Source organism: Sebastes fasciatus, chromosome 11, assembly GCF_043250625.1.
Source record: "Sebastes fasciatus isolate fSebFas1 chromosome 11, fSebFas1.pri, whole genome shotgun sequence".
Taxonomy (NCBI): domain Eukaryota; kingdom Metazoa; phylum Chordata; class Actinopteri; order Perciformes; family Sebastidae; genus Sebastes; species Sebastes fasciatus.
This window is the reverse complement of record NC_133805.1, coordinates 12,294,625-12,310,038: the sequence shown is the minus strand read 5'-3', so window position 1 is coordinate 12,310,038 and position 15,414 is coordinate 12,294,625. Positions and strand designations below refer to the sequence as shown.

The window sequence follows — 15,414 nt, the reverse complement described above, 5'->3', positions numbered from 1 at the left end:
TTATAAGATTGTGCCACGTTTTGTTTTTTTGTTGGAGCTGCCTGACATTGTTTTAAACAAATATAACAAATAATGATTATGTGGCTGGAATTCAATCAATATATCCAGGGATATTTTTAGAGTTTGATATGTGTGAATGTAAAACACCATAAAATTGTCAATTTCAACCAATATTTTGGCATTGGTTCCTGAGCAGCTTCACTGTGAAGTAGTGGATTATCTGACTGATCTTTGGTAGTCGTTATTTCAGAGCAGGTTTTTAGAAGCAAAACACTTCCTGCGACTGGGTTGTAGCTCACTCACAAACTCCTTCATTCGCCTTTAGGAGGCTGCAGCTTCTCCACAAAGGGGAGCTGTTTCATCACTTCTACACATGCCAACCTGAGCCATCTACAGGAGAGGAATGTAACAAGAGACGACATACATCATGCTGTTGCTGTTCATTTTCTTGCCTCTAGGTGGCGCAGGTTAGATTGTACGACAGAGTATTACAGCCGCATTGAGGGAAAAAAAGTCGTCGGAATATTATGAAAATTAAGTAATAACTTTACGAGAAAAAAGTCGTAATATTACGAGAATAAAGTCATAACTTTATGTGAAAAAAAGTAGTTTCTTTCTCCACAAAAGAGGCAATTTCTCCCAGGTCCACGTGGTTCTTTCTTCAGAATAAACGCAGTTTCTTGCACAATCTTTTCAAGGTCCTGATACTGATGATAATGTGGTGCTGATGTGCCAAAAGATTAAGTATTCCGTTATTTATCGAAATCTATGCTAAAGTATAACTTCACAAGATGCTCACGTTCGCTCCATTTCCCCTCTAAAATAACACGTAAAATTACTACTTTATAATATTATGACTTTTTTCTCGTAATATATGACTTTATCTCCGATTTATTTCTTTTGCTCAATGTGGCCCTAATACTCCGTTGTAAGATTGGACCAGTTGTCAAATGATAATGAACCAATATGTGTGGTACCATTTATAAGATGTAGCATGGACTGTGCAGTATGTGACTTTGTGCCTCACATTTATTAGATAACAGCCGGATGATGTTTAAATAAAAGGTTAAACTTTCTCCTCACCTTTTCCAGTTCAGTTGCATCTGTTTTAAATCAGTTGGATTAACACTAATTATATCAATAATTGTCTTGATGCTAGATAGGGGTGGCTGTGGCTCAGAGGTAGAGCGGGCCGTCCACCAATCCGTGGTTCGATCCCCAGCTCCTCCAGTTCACATGTTAAAGTGTCCTTGGGCAAGATAACCCCATATTGCTCCCAAAGACTGCGTCATCGGTGTATGAATGAGTATATAGATTGGATCCTGATGGGCAGGTTGGCACCTTGCATGGCAGCCTCTGCCATCAGTGTATGAATGTGTGTGAATGGGTGAATGCTGACTATATAAATGCAAGTCCATTTACCATTTGATGACTTTTTCATATGTTTAAGTGCCGAATTGACCAATTTCAGTAATGAATACACTTTGAACTCGCAACACTTTCAGATTCAAGAAGCTCTGGTTTTCTGTCTCTCCTCGTCTCTCAAAAGCCTCCTTTTTCTTAATAAAACGCCTGGCATCACATCACATTAATCATGCATCATTTATAGGTTACAGTATGTATGAACAGCCAACTGCATTGTTTTAAATACACTCTTGTTTCTTCATCATCTTGTCTTGTGATTAAACTGCATATGTATATAAGTACCATTTTCTAAAAATCACTGTTCACACTCACAAATATTGGTCATTTCTTTTACAGCTTTGCAATAAATACAAATATGTTCTTAGTCAACCAGACTGGAGAGGTTTGTTATAATGAAACCTCACATATGTTGTCTGGTAGACCACATACTTATGAGCTGTTACACTGATAAGAACCAGTTTTCTCTCTGAGGTCTTATTCCACACATGAAGTGACATGTGGAGCGAGGGAGGGAGATCTCCGCCTATAAGGTGCAGTTGACGAAATCGAACCCGGCACAGATCCACTTGTTGCTGAACTGTTTGTATCCTTCAGCACTGATCAGGTCACTTCCTGTACAGAGGAAAGCACATGGGCGGTCGTTATCACAGTTTCTTATAAAACACTGACTGTAGATTAATGAATATGTATGAAGATACAACAAAATCAGATGAAATATTACCGTCCATCAGGTTCTGGAGGCTGCAGTAGTTTGTGCTGTTATCAGCTGGATCTTTGGAGAACTCAGATACTGCCTCTCCCTTCACATCAGAAACATGAGAAGGGAAACAAAGAAGAACATCATGTGACTGAAGCTGATTAACCATCTGAACTCTAGTAGCAGAAAAATAACATTTCTCCTCAGCGTGTCACAACACACGCACATTTTCTATCTGTTTCATCATTTCATCAAAGCCATAAGATACTTCCACTGAGTAAACCCAGACTTTTACATGTTTACGCTTGCAACATTAAATCAAATAGAAACATTTATGATGATGAAATCTGGTATTCACTTGAATTAAACCAAGTTCTGTGGTCTTGAACAAAGACTGTCTAGTAGAGCTGAGGATAACTTTAAACTGACGACACAGTTTAGGTTTTGTATGAGCTGCATCGGTCTGTTTACTCATTCAGAAAAAACAACACACACTTACAGTCACTTTGCAAATGGTGGACTGCTCTAGAAGAAACTCGAGGTTGTTGACCTTTTTGGTTACTGGAGACGTGTGCGTGGCTTTGATCACGTAGGGAGCTGCCGACACGAGCTGCAGAGCATATCAAATTCATTATCTCTTCGAGGAAACATGTTTACATCCATCAGCTGGTTTATGGATTATACTTCAACAATATGAATTGACTGAGATGTTTCTGACCTCGTAGGAGCACCTCTCTCCTGCATATAGACATTTTCGCCCGACCTGCCACGCTTTGATCTGGTTCACCAGCCTTCCCGTGACATCTTCGCACGGGATGCCAAACAACCTGCAGAGCAGAGCAGAGCAGTGAGCGTTAATGGGCTCATGTAGTGTTCAAAACATCAGAAAAATCCATAAAAGATCAACTTTAGATTCTGTTGATCATCAAAACTTTTTATTTTCTCTGCACAAACATGACTAATGTGAGTCTTGTGAGTCCTGGCTCCCCATATCCAAGATAACATGTGTGAGAAATTAGGCTGTACAGAACTTTGAATTCATAAGTACCTTGTCTAACATGCATTTGACCCTTTTACCCAGTGGCTTTCATGCAACCCAAGCACCACCATAAAGCATTATCTATATGTCTACTTGGTCACATGATGTAACATCTGCTCTGTGAACATTAACAGTTGCAGCATGGACTTTAATAATCAAACAAAAAATTAAAAAAAGATAAAGAGAATACACTTTAAGATTGCCTAAAGGCACCCACAGTACACTCATAGAGTTTGATTCAACACAGGCTAATCAAATCTATAAACACAAAAAAAAATAATAAACATTACCATTTGATTTTGCACTGTGAGGTGCGGTCCGCCAGTGAGATGGTGAGTGTGGCCCCCAGGAGGAGAGCTGAAGCTACAAACAGGAATCGCAGGTCCATACTGAAGGCAGGTAGATCAGGCCTGGGTCCAGTGTGTGGTCAAGTGTGTGGACGTCTTCTGAATGTGTCTCCACGATCCGCCCAGGGGGCTTAAAAGAGCAGCACACGGGCGGGTCATGTGGAAAACTGGGAGAGAGGACAGCACAACATTGATTGACACGGGCCACAGCATGGGGGGAGAAAGAGAGTGGAGGAAACTGAAGATATCAAATACAGCAGAAGTAACACAGAGAACAATCAATGTCTTACCTTCTGAAGCCATGGCAATTCGTTGAGGACAGCTTGAACTTGCAGAGAGGTGAACTCGATTAAAACACAGTATCATCTAAATGAGTTACTTACATATATGTATATGAAAATGTCATTACACATTTTAGAGGGCTTTTATTTTGAAATTCCACATCAAAGTGACCTGATATTGTCTGAGTTACACTCTCAGGTTGTCTACTATCACTTTGAAGTGAAATTAGTCTGTGGAAGAAGGACATTTCCTTTTAATATCAATCTGAATTGAGGAAACATAGCTCACATATGACATTTTAGAGAGCTTTTATTTTGAAATTCTGCATCAGAAGGACCTGATACTGTCTGAGTTACATTCTGAGGTGGTCTGCTATTAGTTCTAAATTAAATTAGTCTGTGGAAACAGGACATTTCCTTTTAATATCAATCTGAATTGAGGAAACATAGCTCACATATGACATTTTAGAGGGCTTTTATTTTGAAATTCCGCATCAGGATGTCCTGATACTATCTGAGTTACATTCTGAGGTGGTCTGCTATCATTTCGAAATGAAATGAGTCTGTGGAAACAGGACGCATGTACCTCTAGTGGTGTGTGGCCTACATGCAGATAGTTCAGGTATTATTTGCACAGGTTTTGAGTCTCTGAGATGTCTGCTAACACCTCAATAGGCTATAATGAATGGAAAGGGAATAGAGTTTTGTTTAAGGTGCTCACACCATTGAAGAATTACATAAAAACAACACAAACATTTCTATTTACAAACAGTTTCCCACTACTCTGGATAATCCACAGAGCGCAGAGTGAACAGTTTCCGTACAGGACTCCACTTCACAGGCCACAGGGTCACCAGCTTGTCCCCAACTCTGTCTGCTGTTTGGTGCCGGGCAGGTGATGTGCTGTGTTTTTTTCTGGGGGGGATTGTTTTGCTGAAAACAGCTGTCTGCTGCAGCCAAAAACAACATCGGTGAGAGTGAACCAAAAGAGTTAAGGTGCGATCATAACACCAAAACAATGAGCTGGAAGAAGATTCAAAACCAAGTTTTTAGGGGCTTAAATCTTAAAGAAGCTTTGTGGTTTACTAAGACATAAAGTTACGTTTTTTTTGCTGGGTCCAACTCCCTAACAATGACCAATATTCATATCAGTTACAAATCTTAATTCAAGCACTGGAACAAAAGTTGTATAATCAGTGACCAGAACCAGAGATAAAAAATAGAAAGAGTCTTCAGCAGGCAAAGAAGACATGACCCCTCCCTTTCCATTTACATGCTTTTGCTATATAGATATGTTCATGTTAAGTTAATTTCCACACTTTGCATGCACATGATGATGTAACAGACTTAAGATGGATGAGGAGCTGCAGTGTTATAAAACCTTGGAGGCTTCTGTTGCACTGGAGGAGTCTGATAAACACAATCTTTATCTGAGTTTAGAGACCACTTTTAAGAGAAAATCTGTGTGATCATGGAGTTTTGAAAAAGTGGACGTTGCAGGCAGGGGAGGTCTAAAGAAAACGCTCGGTTGCATCATGGGAAATGTAGGATCTAGTGTTTTTCAAACCTGACCTATAGGTACTAAATGTCAGGATGTCTCAGCCTCTGCTACTTTGATTTTTTTTTTTTTTTCTATGCACAACAGTCTCCTTCTCATTTGACCGCACGTCTTAATTTAATCAAATAAGTGTGTAGAACATTGTTATTAATTGATCCTAATCTTATAATAATCTTTATTAAAGACTTCAAAACAACACTTTAATGTCACTGGAGGTAGGAGGTGTTCACATGAACCTCTTCCCACATGGTGACAGCAACGAGGTCAGCAGCAGCAGCACTGACACCACACTGGAGATTATCTGTTGTCACACTGATTACAATCAGTTTGTGTTGTTGTTTTAATATCATGACACAGATTCAGCTGAACACAAACAGCATTTGTCATGGAGCATGACACGCCACTGTGACTGCAGGCCCACAGAAAAGATTCCTTTATATCCTTCTGAGAGGTGTTATGTTAAAACGAAAGAGAATTATGCAAAAACATATACTTTGTTTTAAGTATTGTAAGGTAAAAAAAAAAAGGGTTGGCCTATAATGTGAGCAGGATGAGGAGTTGTGTCAGATTAGGGCCATCCCAAAGCCTTCATCTCCGGCCTGTGTTGCTCTCTACTGGCTGAAAGTGGAACTGAAGAATATTTCTGTAGAAATCAATAAACAGTTTTATTATTTAAAATCCCCTCGTAATTCTTTAATGTTGATGATTCACTCATGTCACTCATGTAATGGTCTTTGTTGGCAAATAAATGTTGCCTGCTGTTTAAACTATACTATATATTTTGCTCAGGATATTTATTTTAAAGGGGAATTACGCCTAATTCCAAAATTCATACATGTTATTCATATGGTCTAAGACAGTTAAAAAATAATAGCAAACATAAAAGCTCTCCGTCCCAAATCCCAAAACTAGAGCACTAAAACTCAAACTTGTGATGTCATAGGGTACAAAGTGTGGAGCTGCTCTATAGACAATGAATGGGGAGAGATGTTCTAGATGACACTGAGAGCACCCAGAGGAATGATCTTAGTATATGGGAACATTTTCTGTTTCCCAACTGATAAAACTACAATAGAATAAAGCTCATTTGGGTATAAAAAAGAAAACAAACATTCTGTGGGTCCATAAAATCAGCCTCCATTCATTGTCTATGGAGCAGCTCCAGACTTTATACCCTATGACATCACAAGTTTGAGACTTACTTCTCTGGTTTCTGGCTTTGAGAGAGAGGAGCTCATGTTCACAAATACTGATTGAGCTTTAGGAAATAACAATTCTTCATTTCGGTGGTGTTCCCCTTTAAGCAGCACACACAAACACAGCCTGTTTTCTTTTTCTTATCACACAGATCTGCTGACTGAGGAGGGCCTATTTGACTGTGTTGCTGTCAGTGAGTCTTCCTCGTCATGTGTAACATTATATCTTCCTCTGAATCTCTTGAGCAGACACTTTTGTTAGCAGGTTACCTGTTTGACGACTGTGGTGTCATCGTTGGACACTTCCTGATCCTGAATCTAAACTATGTGACTTCCTTGCTTTGACGTGATGGTTTAGGCATGCTGGGCTGGAACTCATTCATTCATACGTCATTAAGACATGTTCTGCAAATTGCTGCCACTCCCGCCACTAAAACAGGTTTTATTCTCACCAGTGCCTATAGTTTTCAGCGACGTACATGAAACCTGCCTTGGCGGACGTCTGCGCTCTCCGAGTGCACTTCTAGTTTCAGAATATAACCTCTGTGTCAAACAAATGTTTATGATACCTACATGTTTGGCGTGATGACGTTTAGTAGTCTCATTTAGCAACTTGTTAGCAACCGCCTTTTTTAAGACACATAAAAGCTTCAAAATTCACAAGCGGGATATTTACAAAACGTTAAAATCCCTTATGCTTGTTTTAACCACAGACCTTATTTCAGGCATCTAACTAAAAACCCATTGACTTCCAGACGAAGGAACTGGAAGTGCTCAAATGCTAACTCATTTCTGGGTTTTAGGACTCATTCCTGTAGCACTCTATTGCTCCTTTAATACAAAAGATAATCATTAGCCTGGTTCAACACCTCTGAATCGCTGCCCACATCAGATTTGTGAAGCAATTCAAGTAGTGAAGTGAAACAAAACGACAATTCAGTCTGATTATGAGGCTGCTACTGATTTATTTCTTCAATGCATTTCTATTGAACTTTACAACAATTCAGTGACCATATGTCTTTGGCGATTAAAAGGTGATTTATTATATCAATACTGGAAATACAGAATCTATATTTCTATGCATTTCTGATTGACTACAAAGTATTAGATTTATATTTGAAATGTATTTTTACTAAGATGAACACAAAACAGTTAAAAGTGCGAAATTTAACAACTGGGAAACACATACATTTATGCAATAGTTAATGCATGAATTAAAAAAAATATATATATATATATATATATATACACACATTAAAAAAAACTCTCATTATTCACATAGTGTTATAGAGGATATTATCTGTTTTTACTTTTGGGTTGAGGTTTCAGACGCTGGTGACGTTCTTTACTGTTAGAGTGAAGGGCAGCTCAGAACCGTACTCCTGGATCAGGAGGTTGAGCTGAAAGACACATTTTAAACCCATCATATTCAGGTCCATGTCCAACTACAGTGTTTTATCAGATTGTGTTCTGTACCGATTATATCAGATAGCACTATCAATACTGAGTTGATTATTATAAATGGTTTTATCATGGAGATGAAAGACAGAATTGGACATGAATGTTGATTTGTGAAGACAGTGAACAAGGTTAGTTACCCGGAACCGGACTGCAGCTATTGTTCTTTCATTTATCTCATGATCGGACTGAACAGATGCCAGGAGGATCGCCACAACTGTGGGACATATAAAAGGAAATTCTTTAAAATCACATTGCGGCGTTCCACACAGAGGTCCACGGTTACCGCCGGTACAATAACCTTTTATTTTGATGGTAATAAAATGTACCCAAATTCACAATTATGTAGGATATTACAGCTGACATTCATGTAATTTAACGTCACAACGTCTGCTGTATTAGCTGTGTGTTTACTACGTGTTTATTTGCATATAGAGCGGGGAAGTGAGATCCGATCACAAGTGGTCACTGGAGACGCATTCTAACGCCAGGTGTGAACAGTCCACTTGTGATCTGATCACTCAGGACGCATGTTAATGCCAGGTCTGAACAGGGCCTTAGACATCAAGTTGAATCATATTGTGCAATCTTAAGTGCACTTACCATCGTCCCCTGAGGCAGATGCTGACCCGACTGATGTTGACTGGATTGTCGTTGATCTTGTCCCCAGGCTAGATGGGGGAAAGCCCGCTGGGGAAACATTAAAAGAAATTAGACTACATTTTAAATCTTTTATTATACAAACTTCAGCTCAATAAAATGTACAATATACACATTTAAAAGGATCTCCTTTACGTCTCCCAATGATTTCAGCCAGTGTACTCACTTGTTGTTGTTGTTGGTGGTAAGGTTGGTCGTACTAATGTTGGTGGTGGTGGTGTTGTTGTTGTTGGTGCTGTTGTTGTCTGTGCAGCACATGAGGCCAAACACCCAGCAAACAGGATCAGCAGCAGCATTTTAAAGCTTTATTCCAAAAAGAGAGTGAAATCTATAGAGGAGAAGTGTTCCCTCTGCTTCCACAGAGTCTCTGGCTGCTTTTGTTCCGTACCAGGAACTGATTCCCTTACGCAGAGGGTGTGGCAATAAAAGTAAACAATAATAGGAGTTCCTCTAAGAATAATTCTCTGTGCTTGACCGCCTCAAGCCGGTAACAACAGCTAAAAGAAAACATGTACTGTTCAATGAAATTGACTTTCACTGAAACTAAAAAAGTCTGCCAAGGTTGTGATTTGCTTCATCATCAAGCATTGTGTTTTTGTTTTGTTTTTTGGTTTACTGCTTCTTCTGAAAAGAAAATATTTCCAACCTTTAAATTATCCAGAGAAAACATTAAGAGTGGGTTTTTGCTATGAAATGAAGTTTCGATTTAGTTTAAAACAACTAAAAACTAAGTGTGGCAGCAAATTCTGATGTATGCAAATAATAGCACGAGATATGTTTTTGCTACTGTTTATTGAAATGACATCTTTAAGACACAAACAAAGAGCATAAAAACAAAATCAGAAAAGAAAAAACGAGAAAAAAGTTTGTTTAGATTTTTGTCAAACTAAAGTCTGTCTATCTACACATCGTGGGCACATCCAGTCTTTTTTTGTGATAATCAAGTATTCCTTTATGGAACATTAGATTTACACTAATAAATATAACAACTACAAAGTGATATGAATTAAGAAAACATTATTTAATTTAATCGCGATTAATTGCAAATGAATCGCACATTTTGTATCTGTTCAAAATGTACCTTAAACGGAGATTTATCAAGTATTTAATACTCTTATCAACGTGGGAGTGGACAAATATGCTTACTTTATGCAAATGTATGTATATATTTATTATTGGAAATCAATTAGCACAAAACAATGACAAGTATTGCCCAGAAACCCTCACAGGTACTGCATTTAGCATAAAGAAATATGCACAAATCATAACATGGTAAACTGCAGCCCAACAGGCAACAACAGCTGTGAGTGTGTCAGTGTGCTGACTTGACTATGACTTGCCACAAACTGCATGTGATTATCATAAAGTGGGCATGTCTGTAAAGGAGAGACTCGTGGGTACTCTATAGAACCCATCTTCATTCACATATCTAGAGGTCAGAGGTCAAGGGACATTTTTAAAAATTGCCATGCAAGTTTTTCCTCACCAAAATTTAGCATAAGTTTGGAGCGTTATTTAACCTCCTTCGCGACAAGCTAGTATGACATGATTGGTATCAATGGATTCTTTAGGTTTTATATGATACCATCTTCACTCTAGCTGTAAGACTGAGCGCGCTACAATCTTCGAAAGATTGATTACATTAATGCGTTAAAGAAATTAGTGGCGTTAAAAAGAATTTGCTTTAACGCGTTATCGTGTTGCATTGAAATAAAGTATGACAACACACATCCTGAACCTCTTTTCACAACTTTGAAAACACTTTCAGAATTGAACATCACATATCATCATGTGATGAGACAGTGATTCTGTGCAACCATAACTAACTACATAAAGAACAATAGAAATCTTGTTCTTTATCCACATCAGTAAATAAAGTATGATAATAAAGATTACGGGTCCTTTAACGTTCTGATGCTGCTGCTGGTTTAGTCATGCTGGGCTGGAACTCATTCATTCATATGTCATTATGTTCTGCAAATTGCTGCCACTCCCGCCATAAAAAAAAACTGGTTTTATTCTCACTAATGCCTCTCGTTTGCCAGTTCTGTCACAGTTTGCATTAATTGCATAATGACAATGTTTGTCTGTCGCCTTTCAATGAAACACGTCAGTTCATCCTGTTCAGAACATGTTTGTAACTGAACAGGAACCTTGTTGTTGTGTTGTTGTTTTCTTCCTGCCATGAGACTGACACTGAATGTGAGCAGAAGGAGATCCAGAGTTATTGACTCTCAATCAATTGAAGGAAAGACAAAGTTGACTTAAAGGACCAATATGTAATATATTAATAAATCATAATGTGATCATGATATGTCATCAGAGATTAAGGAAACATGCTGAATTGAAATACTGGCTTCTCTGAGAACAGTGCTACAGCCAGTATGTTCTCCTTTGAAATTTCCATTCCGGTCCGTACACCACCCATTTCAACACCCAAACAAACAAAACAGTTAAAATTGCAAAATGTAAGAACTGGGAAACATATGTTTACATTCATGCATTAGTTAATGCATGAATTAAAAAATATAAATACACACCTTAAAAAAAACTCTCCTTATTCACATAGTGTTACAGAGGATATTATAAATTTTTTGGTCAAATCTAGCCAAACACTTGTGGGTTGAGGTTTCAGACTCTGGTGACGTTCTTTACTGTTAGAGTGAAGTTCAGATTAGGATTGAGGTTGTGGAGCTGAAAGACACATTTTAAACCCATCATATTCAGATCCTTGTCCAACTACAGTGTGTTATCACATTGTGTTCTGTACAGATTATATCAGATAGCACTGTCAATACTGAGTTGATTATTATAAATGGTTTTATCATAGAGATGACAGACAGAATTGGACATGGATGTAGATTTGTGAAGACAGTGAACAAGGTTAATTACCTCTTGCAGGATTAGATCTATGGTTGTTTCATTTAGCTCACGATCGGTCTGAACAGATGCCAGGAAGATCGCCACAACTGTGGGACATATAAAAGGAAATTCTTTAAAATCCCATTGCAGCCTTCGGCACGGAGGTCCACGGTTACCGCCGGTACAATAACCTTTTATTTTGATGGTAATAAAATGTACCCGAATTCCCAATTATGTAGGATATTACTACTGACATTCTTGTGATATTACATCACAACGGCGTGTTTATTGGCATATAGAGCGGGGAAGTGAGATCCGATCACAAGTGGTCACTGGAGACGCATGTGGAAACGCATTCTAACGCCAAGTGTGAACAGTCCACTTGTGATCTGATCACTCAGGACGCATGTTAATGCCAGGTCTGAACAGGGCCTTAGACATCAAGTTGAATCATATTGTGCAATCTTAAAATGCACTTACCATCGTCCCCTGAGGCAGATGCTGACCCGACTGATGTTGACTGGATTGTCGTTGATCTTGTCCCCAGGCTAGATGGGGGAAAGATCGCTGGGGAAACATTAAAAGAAATTAGACTACATTTTAAATCTTTTCACTAAAAACTGCAGCTCAATCTAATTTACAGAATACACATTTAAAAGGTTCTCCTTTACGTCTCCCAATGATTTCAGCCAGTTTACTCACTTGTTGTTGTTGGTGGTGGTAGTAATGTTGGTGGTGGTGTTGTTGGTAGTGCTATTGGTGGTGGTGGTATTATTGGTGGTGGTGCTGTTGTTGTTGGTGGTGTTGTGCTCTGTGCAGCACATGAGGCCAAACACCCAGCAAACAGGATCAGCAGCAGCATGTTAAAGCTTTATTCCAAAAAGGGAGTGCAATCTATAGAGGAGAAGTGTTCCCTCTGCTTCCACAGAGTCTCTGGCTGCTTTTGTTCCGTAACAGGAACTGATACCCTTACGCAGAGGGTGTGGCAATAAATATAAACAACAATAGGAGTTCCTCCCAGAACAATTATCTGTGCTGGAGCGTCTCAAGCTGGTAACAATAGCTAAAAGTATACGTGTACTGTTCAATGAAATATGAGAAGGAAGTTCACTGAAATTAAAAAAGTCACTTGATTTCTAAAGTTGTGATTTGCTTCATCATCCAGCATTGGGGATTGTTTTTGGTTTGCTTCTTCTAAAAAGCAAATATTTCCCACCCTGTAAATTATCCAAAGAAAACATTAAGAGTGTTTTTTTTTTTGCTATGAAATTAAGTATTAATTTACCTTAAAACAACCAAAAACTAAGAGTGGCAGCATATTCTGATGTATGCAAACAATAGCGCATGATTTTTTTTTTTTTTAAACTTTTTATTGAGATGTCTTTCAGTTACATTTTTAAGACACAAACAAAGAGCATAAAAACAAAATCAGAAAAGAAAAAACAAGAGAAAAAAGTTTGTTTAGATATTTGTCAAACTAAAGTCTGTCTATCAACACATCGTGGGCACATCCAGTCAGGCAATTAAAATATGATTTAATATATAATTACTGGAAATACAGAATCTATATTTCTATGCATTTCTGATTGACTGCAAAGTATTAGATTTATATTTTAAATTATTTTTTTCTAAGATGGACACAAAACAGTTAATTGTGTGAAATTTAACTGGGAAACCTATCTTTACATTTATGCATAAGTTAATGCATGAATTTAAAAAAGTATATATACACACATTAAAAAACTCTCCTTATTCACAAAGTGTTATAGAGGATATTAATTTTTTTTAGTGAAATCTAGCCAAACACTTGTGGGTTGAGGTTTCAGACTCTGGTGACCAGTGGCAGCTGGTGACTCACCCCACAGCGTCATGTTATTTTATTAAGTCATTTCTCATATTTTCATATTTTGCACTTGCACATTTATTTATGTATAGGCTCAGTGCTGCTTGATATATGTGCTCTCATGTTCCTAAAATTATCATATGGGGGGAATTTAGTTTGACAAGTGTTATATAAATTATTATTATTATTATTATTACTACACTAGTACTACGTTACTTATCTCTAGTTTCTTAAGTAAACCCAAAAACTAAGCAGTAAAACAATGGCTTATGAGAAAAAAATCACTGCAGCTTCAGGGTGGGAATAAACCTTGTGTGTGTAATGTGTCACAAGAAGTCAGTCTGTAAACTGGCAGGCAGGCTTCTAGTGATGCGCGACAGACTGCTGCACCGGCTCCTTCAGGGCTGCTACAACAAGTTAACTGCTGCGTTAGCTGACACTAGTATCTAGCTACAGCTCAATAAACAGGCCAAATAAAAATGATTTGTTTTGTTATGTGTTTTAAAAGTAGATCACAATTTACACGTTATAATTAATTTCCCGATTAGCTGCTGTCTGATCCAGTTCATCATATACATACAGCGGTAGAGACCGAAGATGACATTTGGACATCCTCATTGGACCAACCTGCTGTCAATCATGTACTCTGCTGGTTGTTGAGCAGCTAAAGGAGGTTAACCTCCCTTGGAGCGTCATTTGGTGTTTCTTGGCCAATCAGAGACAAGCATTCAGAAAGTGAAATGCATTGAGGTGCAGAGCGAAACTCTACGGGTGAGCCTTCACTGTTGGTGACTTTCTTTACTGTTAGGTACAGGTGAAAATCGTTAGCAAACAGGTGTCGGATCTGAAAGACACATTTTAAACCCATCATATTCAGGTCTTTATCCAACTACAGTGTGTTATCAGATTGTGTTCTGTACAGATTATATCAGATAGCACTATCATATTATTATGAATGGTTTTATCATAGAGATCAAAGACAGAATTGGACATGAATGTCGATTTGAGAAGACAGAACAAGGTTAGTTACCTCGTCCAGGACTCTAGCTAAGGTGTCTCCATTTATCTCATGATCGGTCTGAACAGATGTCCGGAGGATTATAACTGTGGGACATATAAAAGGAAATTCTTTAAAATCACTTTGCGGCCTTCGGCACAGAGGTCCACGATTACCGCCGGTACAATAACCTTTTATTTTGATGGGAGGAAAACGTACCAGAATTCACAATTATGTAGGACAGTGGTTCTCAAACTGTGGGAGCTCTCTGTATTGGTACGCGGAGGAATCTCTGAAATATTTTTTTATAATTAATAAGAAATAGGGCTGACCCACAACTCGTATTTTCATCGTTATCATATGAACATGCGCGATGAACACATCGCAAAAGGCTGTCTGGAACGCGATGAATAAGAAAAATCATTATATTTAGGGATGGTTAACGTAACTCGGTATTAAACTGGCCGCTGCATCTTCTCCTCTGCTGCAGACTGAGCCTCTGTGTTATTCATTTATTATCTTCATAACGTATTGGAGCAGCGTCACCCTCGGCTACACAAGACTGAAACTAAAGCTGCCAGTAGACTGTGTAGTCGGACTGTTTAGGTTAGTTTGTGTCATATCTCACCTGTTAACTCATCAGCTGGCTGAAACCAAACAGCCCCTCTTCACTCTATCAGCCCTAATGTTACTGCAGCAGAGGGAGGAGGACAGAGGACAGGAGGGCAGAGGACTAGAGGGCAGAGGTTAGAGGACAGGAGGACAGAGGACAGGAGGACAGGAGGACAGAGGGCAGGAAGGCAGAGGACAGGAGGACAGAGGTTAGAGGACAGGAGAACAGGAGGACAGAGGACAGAGGACAGAGGACAGGAGGGCAGAGGACAGGAGGACAGGAGGACAGGAGGACAGGAGGACAGAGGACAGAGGACAGAGGACTAGAGGGCAGAGGTTAGAGGACAGGAGGACAGAGGACAGAGGACAGGAGGACAGAGGGCAGGAAGGCAGAGGACAGGAGGACAGAGGTTAGAGGACAGGAGAACAGGAGGACAGA

At 38.8% G+C, this 15,414-nt stretch overlaps 2 protein-coding genes across 2 annotated transcripts in view; one reads left to right on the top strand and one right to left on the bottom strand.

Annotated features, from left to right (window-relative positions):
- Nucleotides 1-15,414, top strand: part of LOC141776868 (phosphatidylinositol 4,5-bisphosphate 3-kinase catalytic subunit alpha isoform) — a 172,516-nt gene that overhangs the window by 46,913 nt on the left and 110,189 nt on the right. The gene's annotated exons all lie outside the window — the stretch shown is intronic.
- On the bottom strand, nt 1,741-3,639 carry LOC141776863 (uncharacterized). The gene is made up of 5 exons (XM_074650696.1): nt 3,452-3,639; nt 2,841-2,949; nt 2,622-2,732; nt 2,147-2,225; nt 1,741-2,037 (listed from the first exon to the last, which is right to left on the bottom strand). The coding sequence occupies exons 1-5, from the start codon at nt 3,547-3,549 to the stop codon at nt 1,949-1,951; spliced, it is 486 nt and encodes a 161-aa protein (XP_074506797.1). The 5' UTR covers nt 3,550-3,639; the 3' UTR covers nt 1,741-1,948.

What these genes read in the sequence shown, in the direction of transcription:
- LOC141776863 (XM_074650696.1), bottom strand. Translation starts at nt 3,549, where the DNA reads ATGGACCTGCGATTCCTGTTTGTAGCTTCAGCTCTCCTCCTGGGGGCC. An exon ending in TCACAGTGCAAAATCAAATG is followed by an intron (nt 2,950 to 3,451) that starts GTAATGTTTATT and finishes TCTGCTCTGCAG; the next exon opens with GTTGTTTGGCATCCCGTGCG. An exon ending in CCACCATTTGCAAAGTGACT is followed by an intron (nt 2,226 to 2,621) that starts GTAAGTGTGTGT and finishes TCTGATGTGAAG; the next exon opens with GGAGAGGCAGTATCTGAGTT.